The sequence below is a fragment of the Geotrypetes seraphini genome, chromosome 8, assembly GCF_902459505.1.
Source record: "Geotrypetes seraphini chromosome 8, aGeoSer1.1, whole genome shotgun sequence".
NCBI classification, from domain to species: Eukaryota; Metazoa; Chordata; class Amphibia; order Gymnophiona; family Dermophiidae; genus Geotrypetes; species Geotrypetes seraphini.
The window spans coordinates 76196088-76218180 of NC_047091.1; the positions used below are offsets into that span (position 1 = coordinate 76196088).

At 43.0% G+C, this 22093-nt stretch overlaps 1 protein-coding gene across 1 annotated transcript; it reads right to left on the reverse strand.

Moving 5' to 3' along the window:
- Positions 1 to 1013: 1013 nt before the first annotated feature.
- Positions 1014 to 21675, reverse strand: LOC117365227. The gene is made up of 5 exons (XM_033955342.1): positions 21542 to 21675; positions 21115 to 21340; positions 19916 to 20079; positions 11870 to 11944; positions 1014 to 2455 (listed from the first exon to the last, which is right to left on the reverse strand). Exons 4-5 carry the CDS (start codon positions 11904 to 11906, stop codon positions 1887 to 1889), a joined length of 606 nt encoding a protein of 201 aa, XP_033811233.1. The 5' UTR covers positions 11907 to 11944; positions 19916 to 20079; positions 21115 to 21340; positions 21542 to 21675; the 3' UTR covers positions 1014 to 1886.
- Between the last annotated feature and the right edge of the window lie 418 nt (positions 21676 to 22093).

Sequence of the window (22093 nt, forward strand, 5' to 3'; positions counted from 1 at the left end):
TTGAAAGCCTGCCTGCCTGCCCGCCCGCCCCACCCCGATGGACCGCTCGCCCCCCTGGCCTCCCCGCTCCACCTATGAAGCAGCACTACCTATGCTCCCGGCCTTGCCGTTCAGTCCCCCCCACCCCCGAAGGACCACTCACCCCACTGACCTTCCTGCACCACCTATGAAGCAGCCGCAGCAAGATCACGACGTCAGCGATCCCTGCGCTGCTTAGGCGCTGCTTCCTGCGCCGCGGTCCTGCCCCTCCTCTGATGTCAGGAAACAGGAGGATAGACACACTGGATGTAAGGGGAGGGGGACCTGGGGATTGATGCTGGATGGAAGAGAGGGAGGGAGACATGCTGGATTAGGGAGACAGGAAATAGACACTGGACAGAAAAAACCCAGCAGCCCCGGGGAGTGTTTAATGGCCCCACAATTTCCAGTTGTGCTGGATGCCCCTGCTCACAAATAACTTTCCAAGCTTATACGCATTTACTGCTTTATTATAAGAAGAAAATGAGATTTGTTGGAAATTAGAAAAATTATAAAGGAGGTGATTACATGCAAGAGGTAGCACAAGGTCTATGGATAATGGACAATCCTAATGATATGTAACACTTTAACAGAGGAACTGGTGTCAGAGAAAAAGACCAACTGGCAAATCCATTCTAGCTGGATATTCTGTCTACACTGCTAAGGACACATCCCAGCAGCCAGCCAGCCAGAGAGGGTAATTAAGAGGACACCTAGAAGAGGCCTGGGAGCAGAGGCATAGTAAGGGGTGACGGACCACTATAGGCGCTGTCTTGGTGGGGGTGCCGGCACCTCTCCGCCCCCCCCCCAACCACTATGCTCACACCCTCCCTTTTTGCCCCTGTACCTCTTTAAATCTTCTCCAGCACGAGCAACTTCAGTCTGCTGATCACACTAGCCTGGCTCCCCTCTGAAATCACTTCCTGGTTATGGGGCCAGGAAGTGACATCAGAGGGAAAGTCAATACCAGCTTGCGCAGCAGGCTGGAAAATCTGCTCACGCTGGCAAAGATTTAAAGAGGTATAGGGCAAAGGGAGGGAAAGAGTGTGGCATGGAGGGGGAGATATGGAGGGCATGGGGGTAGCAAGGAGGATGCAGGGTGCGCCACTGCTCTGGGTGCCTCTTATCTTCACTACGCCACTGCCTGGAAGAAGCCTGTTTATGGAAAACAGATGCCTATATTTTTTTATATGAGTGTAACCAGGTCTTAATGAACAGCTAAGCTCTGGAACCTATTGCCAGAAGATGTGGTAACAGCAGTTAGCCTATCTGGTTTATAAAGGTCTGGACAAGTTCCTAGAGGAAACTCCATAAACTGCTATTAAGGTAGACTTGGGGGGAACCACTACTTATCCCTGGGGTTGGTATTGTAGCTTGGAAGCTGATCTTGGCTTGTCGGACTGAGCTTTCTGATTTTCATTTCCATCTTCATTTTTTTATCTATTTTTTATTTTAACTTTATTATCTTTTAATGTAGTTCTTCCCTTCTTCCTGCACAGTCATGTTATGCCTTATACAACCCAACTTTTTAATTATAATTATATTGTAAGCTGCTTAGACACTTTGTGATTGGTGGGATATCATATTTTAATAAAACTTGGATGAGGGTCCTGCCCATACTATGCCCAAACTCTACCTATGTGTGTACATCTAGGTATACCCGCCCTGCAAGACAGGCAAGTATTTACAGAATATCCATTAGATGGAATTTTAGTGTGCACATATCAAGTCCTGAGCCAACCAGTATAATTGAAATGGGCAGGAGACTCCTGACCAGTTAAATCCCTTTGAACACTGACCCCTCTGTTACTACGATAAGCCCAAGCAAGCACATACACACATTTTCCTCTTTTCATTAAGGCTGGCTCCTAACACACCAACCATGGTTTGCAGCGTCTGCCCTTCATCCTACGCAGCAAGGACTTCAGGCGTCTTACAGCTGCAACTGGGCCCTGGACCACTTTTATCACTTTTATCCTCTTTGGGTTCCAGACACAGCTTTCTGTCAGGGGGCTGATCCACTTGGGCGAATTTGGGGGCACCCAGGCAGAGCTATAGCCACGCGTATGCCATGTTTTCCGTAGGGGATGGCTCACACTGTCAATCTTCTTCACCTTGCCCACACGAACCTTAACTTTAAGCATGATACGGTTTGCTGCGGCCAATCCCATAGGGTAATGTCGAGCATGTCTGATGTCTCTGGTCACATAGACCCCACGTCCTAGCATGCCATCTGCAGAAGGTCTGAAGCCACTCTGGATTATGGATGTTGCACCCTGCTCACTGGTCCCATGGTACATGTTAAAGGAGCTACGACCTGCAGCCCGACGTACCAGGATATGGGCCTTGTCTTCAACCTCTTTGGAGAAGGGTTCAATGTCAAAAAGCTCTGGAGTTTCATCATGGTGGACATCAGCGAGGGTGGAGGACAGAAGCACTGCACAAGGAGAAAGAGACAGAGGAAAGTAATATATAGTTTCAAGTTTCAAGTTTATAATTCTAAGCGATGTTCATAATAATAAAATTACAAAATGTGGGGAACAATACAATAAATAACAAAAATCAGGTCTGACAAGACTATTGACAAACGTAACAAAAACTAAGAACATAAGGGAAGAGAGGGATAAGTATTTAAAAGTTAAAGAGACATATAAGGAAGATACAGAAGGAAAGGGAAGTTAAAAATTACTTCAATAAAATTAAGAGAAAAAGTAAAATTGGTTGGAAGACTAAATGGCTAATTTTCAAAGGCGTCTTTAAAAAGAAAGCTCTTTAGTTTACTTTTGAATTTTTCTAAGTTGTGTTCTTCCCTCAAGTGAATAGGAAGTGAGTCCAAAGTTTGGGGGGCTGTAACAGAAAAAATCAATTGCCGTCTAGTATTAATAATTCTAAGAGAGAGAATCGTCAGCAAGTGCTGTTCAGTAGATCTTAATGTTCTATTGGAAGTATATGGAATTAATAACTTATAAATGAAAGCTGGAGTTTTGTAACGAAGGGATTTGAATATGAGCAAACATAGTTTATATGTTATCCGGTGAGCAACTGGAAGCCAGTGCGCTTTATTGAGAAGGGGTGTTACGTGATCAAACTTCTTGGCTTTGAATATGAGCTTGATAGAAGCATTCTGAATAATTTGTAGACGCTTGATTTCATTTTGAGCTATTCCCTTGAATAGGGCATTGCAGTAATCGATTTTGGAAATCACGAGAGAGTGGATAAGAATATTGAGGGATTTAGTGCAGAGAAATTGTGAAACTGAGCGAATATGGCGAAGCCTAAAGAAAGTTGATTTGATAATGCTACTAATGTGATCGTGAAAGGATAGTTTGTAATCAAAAATAATCCCTAGAATCTTAATATTACTTACTGGTTGTAAGGGAGAGCCCTTAATAGAGATTGGAAAATTCAGTTTTAAATTATCTCTCCATGGAAAGAGCTTCACATTTGATTTATTAACGTTGAGTGCTAGTCTATTAGTATTCAGCCATTGGTGTATTTTTTCAAGTTTCATATTAATTGTTATTGTATCCAGAGGATTATTAGTATCTAACGGATGTAGGAGCTGAATGTCATCAGCATAGACAAATACATTAAAACCAATGGATTGGCACAGAGTCATCAATGGGGCAAGAAAAATGTTAAACAAAAGTGGGGACAGAATAGACCCTTGGGGAGCACCGTATGTAGTAGAGAAACTATCAGAAGTTGTGTTATTAAAAAATACAGATGAGGTACGATCAGTAAAATACGATATAAACCAAGAAAAAACCTGGTCTGTAATGCCAATAAATTGGAGTCTGTTTAACAAAAGCTCATGGTCGATCGTATCGAAAGAGGCTGAGAGATCAATTGAGATTAGAAGAACCGATTGATGGTGATCCAAGAAATATTGGATGGATGTAGTCATGACTATCAATGAGTATTCTGTAGAATGATGCTGTCTGAAACCTGTCTGGTTTGGGTGCAAGATGTTAGTAACATAGTAAATGACGGCAGATCAAGACCTGAACGGTCCATCCAGTCTGTCCATTAGTTATTCTCATTAAAAATACATGATTAAATTAACTTCTTTGATATTTGTGTATATTATAATGAACATAGTTACATATGAATAGCCATACTGGGTCAAAGCAATGGTCCATCTAGCCCAGTGTCCCGTTTCCACAGTGGCACAAGAACCTGGAAGAAACTCAAATAATAGCAACATTCCCTGTTACTGATCCCAGGGCATGAAGTGGCTTTCCCCATGTCTATATCATCTACATATCACAGATGAATTACACAAGCATTCCTCTGAGACACTCAGCAATCTGGCAAACTGCTATTAACCGAAAAGGGTGAAGCTTGCCAGATGACTAAATAATAGTTCTGTGTAATATTGCCAGGTCCCGTTTTTGCTCTGCTGGCTGCTTAGGGATGGAAGTTCTCAAGAGGTAGCAAAAGGAACAGAGATGACCTAGGAAAAGATACAACTGAAGCAGCGTTGATATATATACGTACATGTTGAACTTGTAATAAATATTCTGATGCACTAGGAATTGTATGCTGAACCAAGGGTCTTGCGTCCACTCCTGCAAGTCCATGGCAGGAGATACTGAACACTGTTTTCAGTAACCCCTCCTTCTCCCTGCTCTCTGCTGCCACCAGTTAGTTATTTCTTCTGCAAGCGAGCCAGCAGGAGCAACTTTGATCTGCTTGGTCTTTCTTGTTTTTCATGTATTTTATTTTCCATTTTTTGGTGTAGTTTTTATGCTTTCTTCAGCTCCAGTGACTGCCTAGCTTTCATAAGAGGAGCAGACTTTAGTCTGCAGCTTGTCAGGTGTATCCTGCAGGGACCTGCTCAGCCAGCCTGCTTGGACTGTGAAGTTCGGGGGTTTCCACCTTCTATTTGCTCACTCCTTGACTTGATCAGGACTATAGAGCAGGCTGTTTGGACACCAATTGTGTTCTTCAGGGTGCACATAGTATTGGCTACATTATCCTCTCTCCTTCTTGCAGTGTTTGGTTTCTGGTCCCTGGGGATTGAGGTTCACTCCGACTGTGGCCCAACTGGCAGCTGAAGAGTCAAAAGAGGCAGCATTCTTGGTGGCAGAGGTCCTCTCTGAATTCCAGCTACCCTGAGAGGAGTGGGGTGGGGGGAGGGGGGACTTTATTATATGATGTATGTGTTATGAGGTAATGAAGGGAAAGGAGGGAAAGGGATAATTCTATGTAATTTAAAGAATTGTAGAGTTTCAAGTGATTTATTTAAGTCAAAATGGTGTTACTTTTTGATGCACTTGATGTAAGTTATAAAAATGAATAAAGAATTTTTAAAAAGTCCCCTTGCTATTGTAAATGTTGTCACCACTGTAATCTCACTTTTATTACACACCTATGTTATTGCAGATAATTATGGTTTATTGTATTTATTGAGTTAAATGCTTATAAATAGAACTGAGCTTATCTTTTTATTGGACTAATTTTAATACATTTTTCACTAACCTTTAGAGACCAAAACTTCTTTCCTCAGTTTAGGGAAAAATATCATAACCACAGAATACTGTACTGAGCTATAGAAGGAGGTTTTAACCTCTGAAAGCTAATTGAAAAATGAATTAGTCCAATAAAATGGTATTTTGTTATTTTCAAATTTTTTTTGTTTTGTTTCTATTGTTAATTTGTAAAATGGTAATTGCTATTCGTCAGTTTTTTCAAATATACATCTACCTTTAAATTTATATTTTGCACAGTATTAGGGGACATGAGTCATTGTTTCCATTTATGTGCTGTTGCAGTATATGCAGTCTGTCTTCTATTTTTAGTTTGTGATTACGTATTCCTTTCTGGGTGAGGGTATATTTTTGTTGTGTGTGTATGTATGAAAAAGAAATGGATTTCTGCTAGCATTGGACTGTGCAATGGCTGTATCTTTCATAGAGAGACATTTAACAGGTGCATTCTAATTACAGAGGAGATTGATGGTGTATTAGGCTAGGCTAGACTAAAGTAACATAAAATCTTTCTTTCTGCTTTGAACGGGGAGATGTGGGGAAGAAAATTAAGACTGCTGGGACGGTGAGGGGACGGAGATGAAAAGCAGTATGATGGTGAGGAACAGGGTTGCAAAGTGTGCTTTACTGCGGGGATCGGATAGGAACAGGAAAAATATCTGGTTGCAGGGAGGGAATGGGGATGTATTTATGTCACTGCGTCACTCTTTAATGTCCCTCAGTAAAAGGAGAACAAATGGCAATACTGTTGAATATCTCAATCAGGAGCTGTATCAAAAATATTTGTCACTGACTCCAAGCTCCAAATGTAATTTTCACCACTAGTATCCGATATCTCACTATGAGGAGACCTCAGCCCCACCACTCCACCGCTGTAAACCATTTAAAAGCGGGAAGAATCACGTGGTGCCTTTCATCATTGGTCTCAACATATATATATAGTTTGTTTGTTAAATCATTTAAATAGTATAAATAGTATGAAAAAATATACTTATATATATAAATATATTGGCCTCAGTGAAAGGAAGCATCTTTCATTCCTCAATAGCATCACCTACAGGCGCCAAATGTATAAAACACACATATTGAGTTGGGCCAGGATATCTGACTTAGGATTGTTGCTCAAATGCTGGGCAAGGTTGAAGATCTGGAAAAATGAAGGGGGAAACCTAGTGAATTGTAATTGGTTCCATTGCCCAATAGATGCTGGTTCTAACCAAACTGGAAGTCCAAATATGCGAGAAGAAATTGCCAAGTCAAAAAAATTAACAAAAAAGGTAGTGTCAGAGCCAGCACTGTGGTGAAACCTGTACTGAAGAGTCTCTGTCACACTGCAGCATATGAGCAAAGACTTTAATGGACGTCACGCGGAAGGAAGGAAAGGTCAGTAGTGGAGTCCCTCAGGGTTCGGTACTGGGGCCGATCCTGTTCAATATGTTTGTGAGTGACATTGCTGAAGGGTAAGAAGGAAAAGTTTGCCTTTTTGCAGATGATACCAAGATTTGTAACAGAGTAGACACCGAAGAGGGAGTGGAAAACATGAAGAAGGATCTGCAAAAGTTAGAGGAATAGTCTAATATCTGGCAACTAAAATTCAATGCAAAGAAATGCAGAGTAATGCATTTGGGGATTAATAATCGGAAGGAGCCGTATATGCTGGGAGGGGAGAGGCTGATATGCACGGATGGGGAGAGGAACCATGGGGTGATAGTGTCTGAAAATCTTAAGGCGAAAAAACTGCAACAAGGCAGTGGCTGCTGCCAGAAGGATGCTGGGCTGTATAAAGAGAGGTATAGCCAGTAGAAAAAAGAAGATGTTGATGTTCCTGTACAGGTCATTGGTGAGGCCCACTTGGAGTATTGTGTTCAGTTTTGGAGACTGTATCTGGCGAAGGACATAGAAAGACTTGAAGCGGTACAGAGGAGGGTGATGAAAATGATAGGAGGTTTGTGCCAGAAGACATATGAGGAGGGACTAGAAGCCCTGAATATGTATACCCTAGAAGAAAGGAGGGATAGGGGAGATATGATTCAGACGTTCAAATACTTGAAAGGTATTAACGTAGAACAAAATCTTTTCCAGAAAAAGGTAAAACCAGAGGACATAATTTGAGGTTGAGGGTTGGTAGACTCAAGAGCAATGTAAGGAAATTCTATTTTGTGGACAGGGTGGTGGATGCCTTGAATGCACTCCTGAGAGAGGTGGTGGAGAGGAAAACAGCGACAGAGTTCAAAAAAGCATGGGATGATCACAGAGGATCAGAATCAGAAAGGATAGTGAATATTGAAGAACTAAGGCCAGTACTGGGCAGACTTGCACAGTCTGTGTCTGTATATGGCCTTTTGGATGAGGATGGGTGGGAAGGGCTTCAATGGCTGGGAGGGTGTAGATGGGCTGGCATGAGCTTTGACGGAGAGTAGTTGGAACCAATGTTCCCTCTAATTTTTCATAGGCTGTGTGTGCAAAAAATTTCATCTGTGCGCATTTTAAAGAAAAACTAAATTTGTGTGCGCTATAAAATTATTGCCAGAGGGCCCGGAGTTCAGTTATGGGCATTTATGGGCAGTCTTTGAGTTTAGTCTGAATTAACGAAAACACAATGTAATTTTAGTTACACTTTATGTTAGTTACACTTTATGTAACATAAAGTCTCATTTCAATAAACATAAATTATGTTTCATTGAAATGTTTCATTGAGCGCTATCTATAAATAAGGTATCATTGTACTTTATACTTAAAATTTAGAAAATAACAGCAATTTAGTTTTCAAAATTTTTCCCTGCGATCTTTCATATTTAGCCAATCCGAATAAATTCTGTCAAGATCTGTTGAGCTCCATCTTGAAGGTGACTCTTAACACGCATCAGCATTTCCAAATGCTCTAAATGTAAACGATTCCTTTGTTTAGTCTTCAAATTGTTCATTAGATTAAAACCACGCTCACAATCTGAACTAGATGCTAAGAATGTGGCACCAATGTCCATCAATTTTGCTAAATCTGCAAATTGATCATTCTGAAATGCAAATTTCGTCATATCTGGAAAGCTGTTTATCAGATTGCTTTTGATTTTTTCTGCAACAAGGAATTTAAAGTCATTGTATTGCTGAATAATAACACTTTCCTCCAGAAGAAATTGTTTATACTTTAAACAAAGAGATCTGATATGTCCATTTCCGAAGTCAAAGTCGCATTGTGATATTGCTGTACAGTCAAAAGCAGACCATTCCTCAACTTCATTTTCAGTAAATCTTTCACCCAGATGCAAACATAGGATGTTGATGAAGGTTAATATGGAATTAATATCCTCTGAAACTTTTTCTCCAGACCTCATCCTGTTGTCAAGAAGACTGTTGACTTTATCACTCCACTTAACCTTGTCGCCTAAGAATTGCATTCGAAGTTTATTCAATTTACCCTGTGCAAGATGATAAGCTTCCAATGGTGTCAAACTACGTTTTTGAAATGCCATGGTTAAGGAAGCCAGTTCTGATAAGACATCATTCAAAACTTCAAGTGTAATATGAAATTGTTCACTGTTCAGCTTCTTATAGCCCGACAGTATGGTGCATGACCTACTCCTACTGGAGCACTGGTCTAGGACCTGGCAACTCAGTTTCAATAACTCAGTTTCAATACTGAAAAATGTAAAGTCATGCACCTGGGCAGCCAAAATCCATGCAAGACGTACACCTTTAATGGTAAAATCCTACAAAGGACTGTAGCAGAACGTGAGTTAGGGGTGATCATCAGTGAGGACATGAAGACTGCCAAGCAAGTGGAGAAAGCTTCATCTAAGGCTAGACAAATCATAGGTTGTATACTTAGGGGTTTCGTCAGCCGGAAGCCCGAAGTCATTATGCCATTGTATAGATCCATGGTGAGACCCCATCTGGAATACTGTGTACAATTTTGGAGGCTGCATTATCGCAAAGATGTGCTGAGACTTGAGTCGGTCCAGCATATGGCCACCCAGATGGTCTCGGGACTCAAGGATCTCCCGTATGAGGAAAGGCTGAAAAAATTGCAGCTATACTCCCTCGAGGAACGCAGAGAGAGGGGAGACATGATCGAGACGTTCAAATATCTCATGGGCCGTTTCAAGGTGGAAGAGGACATCTTCTTTTTCAAAGGCCCCACGGCAACAAGAGGGCATCCGTGGAAAATCAGGGGCGGGAAACTACACGTTGACACCAGGAAATACTTCTTCACCGAGAGGGTGGTTGATCACTGGAATGATCTTCCACTGCAAGTGGTCGAGGCCAGGAGCGTGCCTGATTTTAAGTCAAAATGGGATCGCCACATGGGATCTCTTCACAGAGAAAGGTAGGGGAGGGTTATTGGGGTGGGCAGACTTGGTGGGCCGTGGCCCTTATCTGCCGTCTATTTCTATGTTTCTATGTTACTTTGCAATAGGATCATTATCTTTGTCTTCTTCAAAATATTTTAACAGGGGATCATAATTTCAAATAATTGCTTTAAGTGCAAAGTGTCTAGATAACCAGCACACTTCATTCAGAGGTCTGAAAGCAATTGATTCACATTCAGATGCATCTGATATTTCTTGAAATTTGCATCGTTTAGTAGAAGACCGACAGAACACCGTGCACACAGTTCTCATTACAGTTTCTACTTCTTTCATCAATTTTACTTCTTTCCATGAATCAGAAAGTCCCAAATCTTCCCGATGTGCAATACAATGTTGCTGCACTAAATGTGGAGTGTCTTTTCTCAGCTGTGCTGCAACACCATCTATTTTGCCCAACATAACAGAGGCACCATCAGAGGTGAACATAACCATTTTATTCAGGTCAAGTTCATGTTTCCTATAGAATTCCCTAATTACTGTTACTATTGATGTAGCATCAATGCTTCCAACTGTAGCATCCCACCAAATGATGTCCTATACTCATTTGAATTGACTGGCCGATACTTAAAGTAGAGTATTAAGTACTTGTTGACAGAAATGTCTGTGCTTTCATCAACAGTTAACGTATGATACGTTGCTAATTTAATGTCTGCCATACGATCATCTTGCACGATGCCATTGATAATTCCAAGAAATTCAAACGCATAGTTTTTGCTTTTACAGTTATCAGGTATACTAACATACTTCGTCATGTGCTCATTGATATCTTGAACAGAAAGCATTGAGATATTCATCTTAATGGCCAGCACAACACTGTCGACAAGAACCTTAATTTCATCAGGACTGGAATGCTTCCATTCATTACTAATTTGCCTGTTTTCTTTTTTGGTTGAGCTTTCAAGCAACATGTTAACCAGTCCCCCTCTTAAATTCAGATTTTTACTTCTGAGTTTCCTAATACTGTCGGTATGAGATTTACTTGATAGATGGTGTTTCAGAAAGTCCAGTTTCCAAACATCATCCCATATTTTTCCAGTAGAGAATTTTCCAGTTGCTTTGGCATCTTGACAATAACAACACACAACTCCATCGTCTTCCTCATAAGTAAATATTTCACAGAGTCGAACACGCATTGTATTTTGAGATTCCGGTGTCTCCGTTTCAACAATTTCTTCAAGCCATTCAGACCTAAAAGCTGTTGCAGCTCTCTTGCGTTTTACACTTTTCACCATTCGCGGTTTAGACATTTTAAAAGTTATATCTGGTGGCAATTTAATAAACGAATACAGTTATACAACCACAGTACCACGCTGCACACCATGATTCCACAAAATAAACAATATGGCGGAACTTCAGGAAGTCAAAGAATCGGAAATGTTTCATATCCTATGGGCCATAGGCTATGGCCCTATGGGGCATGTGACGTGTCAAGTTCAACTGCCAAAGATAACGGAATCACGTGAAAGATTAAACTTTATATTATAGCGCTTCAATAAATGTGATAAATGGGAAATCGGAACAGCTGGTCTTCTGCAACATTTCATTTTAGCAGTGAAAATCATTTTAGGCAAAAATTTATTTTTTTGTGCGCGCTATTTTAATTTGTTTGCACGGGTTCGGCAAGTTGTGTGCGCCCGCACAAGCGCACAGCTTAGAGGGAACAGTGGTTGGAACCCATGCACAGTACCACGTAAAGCTTTGGATTCTTGCTCAGATATAGCTAAGAAGAAAAAAAAAATTTAATTAAATCAGGTTGGGCAGACTGGATGGACCATTCGGGTCTTTATCTGCCATCATCTACTATGTTACTTTGTTATTTTAAATCCTTCCATCAGCTATGAAAGATCTCTGGATGTGCTGTGACTCCCCCCTCCAACTGCTCAGTTCTGAATTGAAAACTAAGGGGTTAATATTCAAAACAATTTAACCAGCTAGAAATAGCTACTGGACTGGATGTGCTTTGTTTGCTCAGATGCTGAAACATTAACCTACCGAACAGTGCAAGGACTGTGGTGGTCACTGGTGCCATCTTCACGCTTGTGTTTCCAGTAGCAGGAGCAGAGGGACCTGGGACAAGATAAGAAATATATTTATATTTATTCTAGTCTTGAAAGACTGCAATTTCTGAATTACAGGTCACAGTGGTTAACAACATATAAAATAATTAATCAGCAAATATAATGCATTGTTAGTCCAATAAAAAAAGGTATCACTTTATTTCCTTTATGTTTTGTTTTATTTCTATATATCGCCTTTAAAAGTGGACTAATGCCTACTACATCTTTTTACATATTATATCAAATATCCCTCCTAAAATGTAAACAAAGCATTGATGTTTCCTCTATGTTTATCTGGGTTTCCTTTACACCTCTCTCCCTCACCACTGAGGGTCCTCTCTGCTTATACCAGAATTTACCCATCATTCCCCCCACCACTGAGGACCCTCTGTGCTTATCCCAGACTGTACCCCTCTCTCCCCAAGAACTGAGGATCTTCTGTGCTTATTCCAGGCTTTACTCCTCCAAGTCTATCTCAATTTTTCTTCTGATATTTTCTCTGGTCCTGGTTTCTCCCTGGGAATTTGTTTCCTTCATTTGTCACCCTTATCACTTGTATGCTGCTGGCCACATCTATCATTTTGGCTTTAAACCTCTTTGCAATAAGTTGTATCAGCTCCCAGCTCATTACAGTCCTTGCAACCTGAGAGAGAAGAAACTCAAAGCATTTCTTTGGGTGTAATTTGTGTTGCTGAACCTCTGATCTTCAGCTGTAGTAGATCTTAGTGTCTAGGATGACCCACTTTTCAGATTCAAGAGGCAGAACCACAGAAGTGCCCTCCTAGTCCAACCCTTCCCTCCAGGCAACCGTCAAGGAAGCCAGGGTAGAGACATGACTGGTGCTGACAAAGCAGAGAAATACCACTCTGGATCCCATGCTCAAAACTAGCATCTACCAACAGTGTTAATGTTGGATTTGTGTGCACATTGTACAATGCCAAATACTCTGTTAATAGATGCTCTAAAGATGGCAGAAAATTGTATTTAAATGGATGTTAATGAGGTCAGTCAATATGGGAGATGACCCGTTATATAAACCAAAGATTCGATTAGATTATATTCCTTTCGAAAGGCACAAAAGAATGCTCTGCAATGCACAGAAGGAAATAATAGCTCTAATGCTGAAAATTTAACGCCAGTTTGGGGCAGTGTACGTGGATTTCAAGAGAAGATTTTTGTCAGTTTTCTACACTGAACTGTGGGTTTTGCCATCTTTTGCAAGCGGAAGGAAGCCCATGCAAGTTTAAGCACTGATAGTGAAAAACAAACATGTCTATGAGGCTGAGCAAAACCAAACGTGGAAGAACACGATGTCTGTTCTTCTGTGTTTAAGTATGAGCCTTATAAAAATTTAAAGTGCAAACAAGTTTTAAAAGGCTTATATTTAAAAATGCAGAAGAACAGCACCAATGTGTGCTTCCACTTCTGGTTTTGTTTGGACATGCACACAAGACTAGCACTAAGAGAACTGTAAAACTTATTTGCACACGTGGCAGGCATGACCCATACTAGAAAATGACAAGGGGACAATTTTTTCCCCCGTCCCTGCAGGAACTCAATTTCCTCGTCCCATCTCCATGAGTTTTGTCACTGCCCCTCCCCATTCCTGTAAGCTCTGCTTTAACTGCATAAGCCTCAAACACTTATAATTGTGTTTGAGGCTTGTGCAGATGAGGACAGAGCTTTCAGGAATGAGGCAGGGACAGGAAAATGAATTCCCAAGGGACAGGGAACAATTTTGTCATTCTCTAGTCCATACCTTGATTTCAGTTTGTTAGTGGAAATTAACCATGCATATTTGCATTTCATTTGCATACCAAGCATCTACAGATGTTAAAGATCTATTCTCTTTCCTAACGTACCTAGATTTCTCTATACCAAGTCAAGAAAAAACACACCAAAGAGGTCACCACTTAGATCTGGTGACCATCTCCTCCAAACCTCACCTTAACACAAAAATCAATCTTATTGAAGTATCGTGGAGTGATATGGCTTGGTCTGATCACTGTTTATGTAATTTCAAACTAAAGTGGCAAGAAAAATCCAATAAACTGGGTTATAAAGATAATAAAAAGATTGAAAGGACAAGTATCATTAGCAGAGCTAAGGTAAACGAAACAGAATTCTGGTCACATTACGAACTAAAATCCAAAGAAGGACCAGAAATAAACTTCTTAAATGATTGGAACAACCTCAGTGAACAAATTCTGGACACCATAGCGCCCAAAAGAACATATTCCAGGAAAGATAGACCAGTCAAAAAAAAGAACTACGAAAAATGGAAAAAGTCTGGATTAAATCTGGTAAGGACGAAGACAAGATCAAATGGAGAGCAAAGGTTAGAGACTACAAAACTAAGATCACAGAAAAACGAAGTAAACACTAACTGTAAACAATTGGCGAGGTAAAAACCAACAGTAAAGAACTGTTTAAACTAGTCAGTACTCTATTTGAAGTTGATTCCAAAAAACGAACAATCGTGAATTGCCCTCCAACTGCTTATACACTGGCAGGCTTTTTCAAAACCAAAATTAGCACTCTACGAGCCAATTTTGGAGGCCAAACTAATGACATGCCAAATTTAATTAGACCAATAGATGATATTAGAGCAGACATGATCTGGAACTAATTCGCCACCCTTAATTGGAACTTTTTCTGCAAATTGTTCTCTACATATACGAAAAAGCACTGTCAGTTAGATATCTGTCCAAGCAACGTACTGAACAATGCACCTTTTTCTTTCAGAGCAAACCTCTTCAAATGGGTCACTTCCAATTACATGAAGGGCGATTTGGGCAGGAACTAGGACAAATCATAGTCATGCCTATCATAAAAAAAACCCCGAAGGACTCCATTACATACGCTAATAATTACAGACCAATAGCCAATATTCCGTTATTCACTAAAATACTTGAAGGATTAGCAAATGACGAACTGGTCAAATACTTACAAAAATTTAACATCCTGCACAATTCCCAATCTGGATTCCATCAGGTTACAGTACAGAAACCGTACTAGCTTCACTAATTAATCAACTTAACAAACTACAGTGGTGCCTCACACAACGAACTTAATCCGTTCCAGGAGCAAGTTTGTTATGTGAAACGTTCGTTGTGTGAAACGCGTTTTCCCATAACAATACATGTTAAAAAAAATAATTCGTTCTGTAGCATAAAATATGCTAAGATGACATAAAAAAAGATAAATTTTTGGTTATTATTTTTATTTAGATACATCTAAAAACATAATTGTTTTTTAAAACAACACACATTTTTTAAATTTAAAGACAGACTAAGTAGAGTCTAATTTTACAGTGAGAGGGCAGAGTCTCAGCGGCAAAAACTGGGACTTAACTGTTCATTTTTTTTTTTTTCTACCGTGTTTCCCCGATGATAAGGCAGGGCCATCAAATAAGACAGCCCCCCCTTTTTAGAAAAAAATGTAAAATGAGGCACTCCCCCGCAAATAAGCCACCCACCGATACCTGCGCTTACCCGAATCGGGTGGTACGGTGGGTGACTCCGTGTAGTCCCTGGCACCCCCGACACGATCGGGGCAAGAGGGAGCTCAAGCCCTCTTGCCCCCCCCGACTCCCCGACACGATCGGGGCAAGAGGGAGCTCAAGCCCTCTTGCCCCCCCGACTCCCCGACACGATCGGGGCAAGAGGGAGCTCAAGCCCTCTTGCCCCCCCCGACTCCCCGACACGATCGGGGCAAGAGGGAGCTCAAGCCCTCTTGCCCCCCCGACTCCCCGACACGATCGGGGCAAGAGGGAGCTCAAGCCCTCTTGCCCCCCCGACTCCCCGACACGATCGGGGCAAAAGGGAGCTCAAGCCCTCTTGCCCCCCCGACTCCCCGACACGATCGGGGCAAAAGGGAGCCCAAGCCCTCTTGCCCCGCCGATTCCCCAACTCCCCGACAATATCGGGCCAGGAAGGAGCCCAAGTCCTCCTGGCCACGGCGACCCCCTAACCCCACCCTGCACTACATTACGGGCAGGAGGGATCCCAGGCCCTCCTGCCCTCGACGCAAACCCCCCCTCCCCCCAACGACCGCCCCCCCCAAGAACCTCCGACCGCCCCCCCAGCCGACCCGCGACCCCCCTGGCCGACCCCCACGACACCCCCAACCCCCTTCCCCGTACCTTTCTGTAGTTGGCCGGACAGACGGGAGCCAAACCCGCCTGTCCGGCAGGCAGCCATCGACGGAATGAGGCCGGATTGGCCCATCCGTCCCAAAGCTCCGCCTACTGGTGGGGCCTAAGGCGCCTGGGCCAATCAGAATAGGCCCGGGAGCCTTAGGTCCCTCCTGGGGGCAGGGCCTGAGGCACATGGTCGGGTTGGGCCCATGTGCCTCAGGCCCCGCCCCCAGGAGGGACCTAAGGCTCCCGGGCCTATTCTGATTGGCCCAGGCGCCTTAGGCCCCACCAGTAGGCAGAGCTTTGGGACGGATGGGCCAATCCGGCCTCATTCCGTCGATGGCTGCCTGCCGGACAGGCGGGTTTGGCTCCCGTCTGTCCGGCCAACTACAGAAAGGTACGGGGAAGGGGGTTGGGGGTGTCGTGGGGGTCGGCCAGGGGGGTCGCGGGTCGGCTGGGGGGGCGGTCGGAGGTTCTTGGGGGGGGCGGTCGTTGGGGGGAGGGGGGGTTTGCGTCGAGGGCAGGAGGGCCTGGGATCCCTCCTGCCCGTAATGTAGTGCAGGGTGGGGTTAGGGGGTCGCCGTGGCCAGGAGGACTTGGGCTCCCTCCTGGCCCGATATTGTCGGGGAGTTGGGGAATCGGCGGGGCAAGAGGGCTTGGGCTCCCTTTTGCCCCGATCGTGTCGGGGAGTCGGGGGGGCAAGAGGGCTTGAGCTCCCTTTTGCCCCGATCGTGTCGGGGAGTCGGGGGGGCAAGAGGGAACCAGGCGGAGAGAGGGCAGTTAAGCGCAGTGCCTGCGCGGAAGGATGCAGCTCGGGCAACTTCGTTGTGTGAAACGAAGTTCGTTGTACGGATCAAGACATAAAGTTCGTTGTGCGCAGCGTTCGCTGTGCGAGGCGTCCGTTATGCGAGGCACCACTGTATTTAGCTTAGGTGCCAGTGCCCTGATCCTCCAACTGGATCTGAGCAGTGCTTTCGATCTGGTAGATCATGATCTAATGATGGGCTCCTTGAATTCAATTGAAATCACGGATAATGTACATAAATGGTTCCAGGGTTTCCTAAAAACAGATCTTATCAAACATATAGTGCAGGTAAATACTCTTCTCTTTGGACAAACTCCTGCGGAGTCCCGCAAGGCTCTCCACTTTCGCCAACATTGTTCAACATATACTTAGTCCCTTTGGCTAATTTACTACAAAGTCTAAATGTGACAGTCTACATATACACTGATATCACTATACTAAACAACCTAATCTCAAATATCCTGGGGAAAATAGAACAATGGATGTTGCAGTCAAAACTGAAACTCAACCCTGAGAAAACTAAGATCTTCCTAGCTAGTCTTAATGATAAACTCGGAGAAACTTCCATCCAACTTAATGGCCAAAAATTTGAAATAGCAAGTTATATCAAAATCCTGGGAGTAACTATAGACCGACACCTAACGTTCGAGAAATACACAGACCAACTGACTAAAAAATGCTTCGCTATTTTATGGAAACTAAGAACTATAAAAACATATTTTGACATGGTGTCCTTTAGGATACTAGTTCAATCCACCATCCTATCCACCTTAGATTATTGTAATATCACATATCTAGGGTCAACCAAGAAAACACTGCAAAGACTTCACCTGGTTCAAAATGCTGCTGTACGTTTGATCTTTGGACTGAAAAAGTTTGACCATATAAGCCCTTTTTACATGCAACTGCATTGGCTCCCTTTTGAAGCTAGAGTCATTTTTAAATTCAGCTGCTTTTGCTATAAAGCACTACTACCATCATACTTATCTTCCCAATTAAATCTATTCACATCAAGCAAGAACACAAGAAACTTGAGCATGTTCATGTACCCTACTCCGAAAGCCTGCCATTTTAAAAGATTTTTAGACAAAACTCTAGCCTTTCAAGCAGGGAGAATTAACTCTTGGATGTGTTCTCTGATTGCCCACTCCCAATCTTACTATGAGTTTAGAAAATCACTGAAAACCTACCTGTTTGGTAAATTTATGTGATGACTTTGCTTTGTATCACTCTACATTGTATCATGTTGTATTTTATTGTATTGTATAGCATTGAATTCTACTGATTCCTAATGTATCTTGCATCTTCATTGATATGCCTCAGTTCTCTTGCTGTGAACTGCCCGGATCTTCTGGTTGGGCAGTATATAAGAAGTAAAATTATTATTATTATTTCCTTTGAGCTTTGCTTATCTATTTTTTGCGCTATGGGGTTTTGCATTATGGGCTTTAGCATCCAGCATTAGGCATCAGCACGTTTCCATATCTAACCCATCCCTCTGGATTTTTCCCCCTCCCCTCACTTCCAGCAGGGATCAGGAGGGGAGGGAGTGATCATACAGCAGACATTACAGTGAGATTAAAGATCAGGCACAAAAAAAAACAACACTTTGAAATTTGTGAGCAGTAGTTCCACTCCGCAGGATTAAACTTAATGCTAACATAGCCATATTTCTATCTGGCACTCAGAGTTTAATTTCTGGCAGAACCACCCAGAATGGCTTTCTGACACTTTTTTGCCAGAAGATGGAGAGGTTGGGCAGAGCTGCTAGTGGAATCTTTCTGGCCACCTCCATGGGAAGAAGGAGAGAGCTGGTGGGAGCTGATTACACGGAAATGAGGAGCAGCCACTAGTCTTTATACGTGCACAGCTCACTGGCACTCAAAGAGACCCCAAGAGAGGTTGGAGGAAATGTAAGGTTACCATATAGCTCCAGAAAAAGGAAGACAGATTGAGTCATCCGGGTTTTACTTCTATTGAAAGCAATAGAAATAAACACCAGATGTCTCAATCTGTCCTCCTTACTGCCACTGCTTTCGATGGAAGCAAAACCCGGATGTCTTAATCCATCCTCCTTTTTCTGGGGTCATATGGTAAGCTTAAAAATGCCTCCCAGATCCACTGATTCTGTTATGAGTGGTGTTTCCTGTGTTCTGCTACTGGAAGCAATTTTGGTAGAAGGGAAAGGGGTAAAAGTCAGTGGAAGGGTGTGGAGGTCAGAGATGAATGAGTAGGCTTACCATATAGTTCCAGAAAAAGGAGGCAGATTGAGTAATCCAGGTTTTACTTCCATTGCTTTTAATGGAAGTAAAACCCAGATATCCTTCTTACTTCCATTGCTTTCAATGGAAGTAAAACCCGGATGTCTTAATCCGTCCTTCTTTTTCTGGAGCTATATGGTAAGCCTATATGAGGGTATGTGGGGTGAGCAAGAATAATGGAGGGAACCAGAGAAACTGCGAGTTATGTAGGAAGGATACAAGATTGAATGAGAGAATCAGGAGGACTGAGGCATGTGAGTGAAATGATCAAAATTTGAAGAAGAATAGATTCTATTTAAGGATGTCTGAGGAGAGGAATGTGATGAGAGGATCTATAGGTAGAAGTAAAAGAGGAAAGACTAAATGAAGTGTGCATGATGCTGCTCCATTTCTTTCCCTTAAAGAGGCAAACCACAGGACATAAACCTGAATTCCTGGCTTCTCTGTCTATGAAAGCTGAGAAAATCAGATAGTGTGAACAAGTCACTGTGAACCGCAAAGCAGAGGAGGTCCATCTGGTTCCATCCTGGCAAGGAAAACTGACCCAGACAGGAAAGAAGAAGGGTTCAGGATAAGCTTCCAGACAGGAGAATTAGGACCACCAGGAATTGAAGGGTGAGACTTAGCAGCTGTAGGATCAGAGGAGTAAAGAAGATGTTTAAAAGATGACATAGAGAGAAAGTCTAAGGGAGTGAATTCACACCCAGTCCTGGCCACATCCTTCATAGGTCTACTTCTTTTTTCTTTACATAATTAAATGCCAAGCAGAAGACTTACCAGATATTATAGAATTCACCTGTCCAAATAAGCACTGAAGGAGGGAGATCAGCCCAGACTAGGATTCCTGGGTCCCTTTATGTGCACCTTCCAACCACACAACTTCCCTTTTCCACAGAACAGAGAGATTTCAAGATAAGGAAGGGAGGTGACCAACATAACATCTGTGGATGATAAGTGTTCTTTAAGTGGACTTGACGATTAACCTAGCCCAGAATGTTTAAAGTAAACTCAGGCTTGAAATGAAAAAAGTCTCAGCTCTCACATATGCAGAAAACACTGGTTCCCCTTCACTATACAACAATTCAAAAGGTACAGTATTTTAATTCCAAGTCTTAAGATTTATTAATATGAGGCTCTGGGGCTCATTTTCAGAAGAGAAAAACAACCCAAAAATAAATGCCATAAAGTGGCATTTGGACATTTTGGCCCTGATTCTATAAAGGGCGCCTAAAGGGCACCTAAGTCCTGCCTAATGCTGAGCGGGACTTAGGCGTCCAAACTAATGACCTCTTTTACAAAGCCGCACAACAACAGCCCTGAAGCCCTTTAAATCTCTATGGGCTTCGTGGCCATTAGCGCAGCCACTGCTTCAAATTAAATAAAAACAAAATCAAATTCCTTTGTCTAGGACCCTCAACGGACCCATGCTACACTCCAAGGATCACAGTAAATGACTCAGACTTCCCATTAAAACCATAATCCCAAATCTTAGGAGTAGAAATTGATAACCAACTATCCATGAAAAGCCACATATAATCGATAATAAAACAATCTTTTCTTGTGATGAGAAAGATCAAATCCATCAGAAAATACTTTGAAACAGAGGCTTTCTGAATTTTAATCCTATCTTGACTAGACAACTGTAACATAACTCAAAAACATTGCTAACGTGTGTACAACTACAGGCAGTCCCCGTTTTATGAACAGCCTTGTTCTACCTTCAGTGTTCCAATGTGCCCCTCTCCCTCCCTCCCGAGTCTCAGCATACCCCTCTTCCTTCCTCCCATATTCCAATGCGCCCCTCTCTCTTCCTCCCTCCAATCTGTGCCCCAAGTATGTGCCTCCCCTCCAGTGGGTGTTTATCTTCTTCTGGCTGGTGCCTGTAGCAGCATGTCCAGGGGGTTCTGCAGATGGTGCCTGAGCTAGACAGGAGAGAAACATAAACATAGGTTACAGTCAGGTACTCCATCACCTACATATATGAGTATGACATATTTTGAGATGCACATAGTCACCTAGGAGTTGACTATGGGTTTAGGGACCAACCATTGGCTTTTGCTTTGACATTAACACCCAGTAGTTGGCATAGAGGTGCATAAGAGGTTACGAGGGTCTATGAGCATGCAGTTCCTCTTGCACCCCAGGAATGAATTCTTACTCATGCAGCCGCAGGAGCTAGCACCATTACCTGAGGTCTTCCACCTGTATGGAGAGGGAGAAGTGGGGAAGAGAGACGAAGGTGAAGGTTGGTGCCAAATGCATGACATTTTGTGTGACATGACATCCCTCCCCATACTTCCATCTCTATCTCATAGACCAGTACCCATAAAATCTGTGATGAACATGCTGCCCTCCTAGTGGCACAGTGCTACTACCCAACACATTGCTCATGTGGTGACTTACTAGTGGTATATTAGTGGTTAGAGGGCCTGCCTTCACACTGGGGGTTCAACTCATAGGAGCATAAGAGTTGCCATACTGGCACCAAACACAAGTCCATCAGGTCCTGATTACAAATATCTGGCAAGATCCCAAGGAGTAATAGCTGCTTATCCTAGCAATGGATTTCACCAGGGCCGCCATCAGGGCAGTACTACCAGTCCTGCATTCAGGGGCCCGGAGCTGACAGGGGGCCCGGGCCAGTAGCGTGCCTAGGGGGGGGGGGGGGGCGGTGCGCAGGAGAGAGAGCTGAACGGGGACGATGGGGGACCCGCGGGGTTAAATATAACTCAAGCCGCGAGGTTCGTCTTCTACTCCGACTGCCCTGCTGCTCACACAGCCAATCGGAAGTCTTCCCCGACGTCAGCGCTGACGTCGGAGGGAGGGCTTAAGCAAAGCCCGCCCTCCGACTTCAGCGCTGAAGTCGGGGAAGACTTCTGGTCGGCTATGTGTGCGCGGCGGGACAGGCAGGAAATAGAAGACAAGCCTACGCGGCTCGCAGTGGCGTACCTAGGG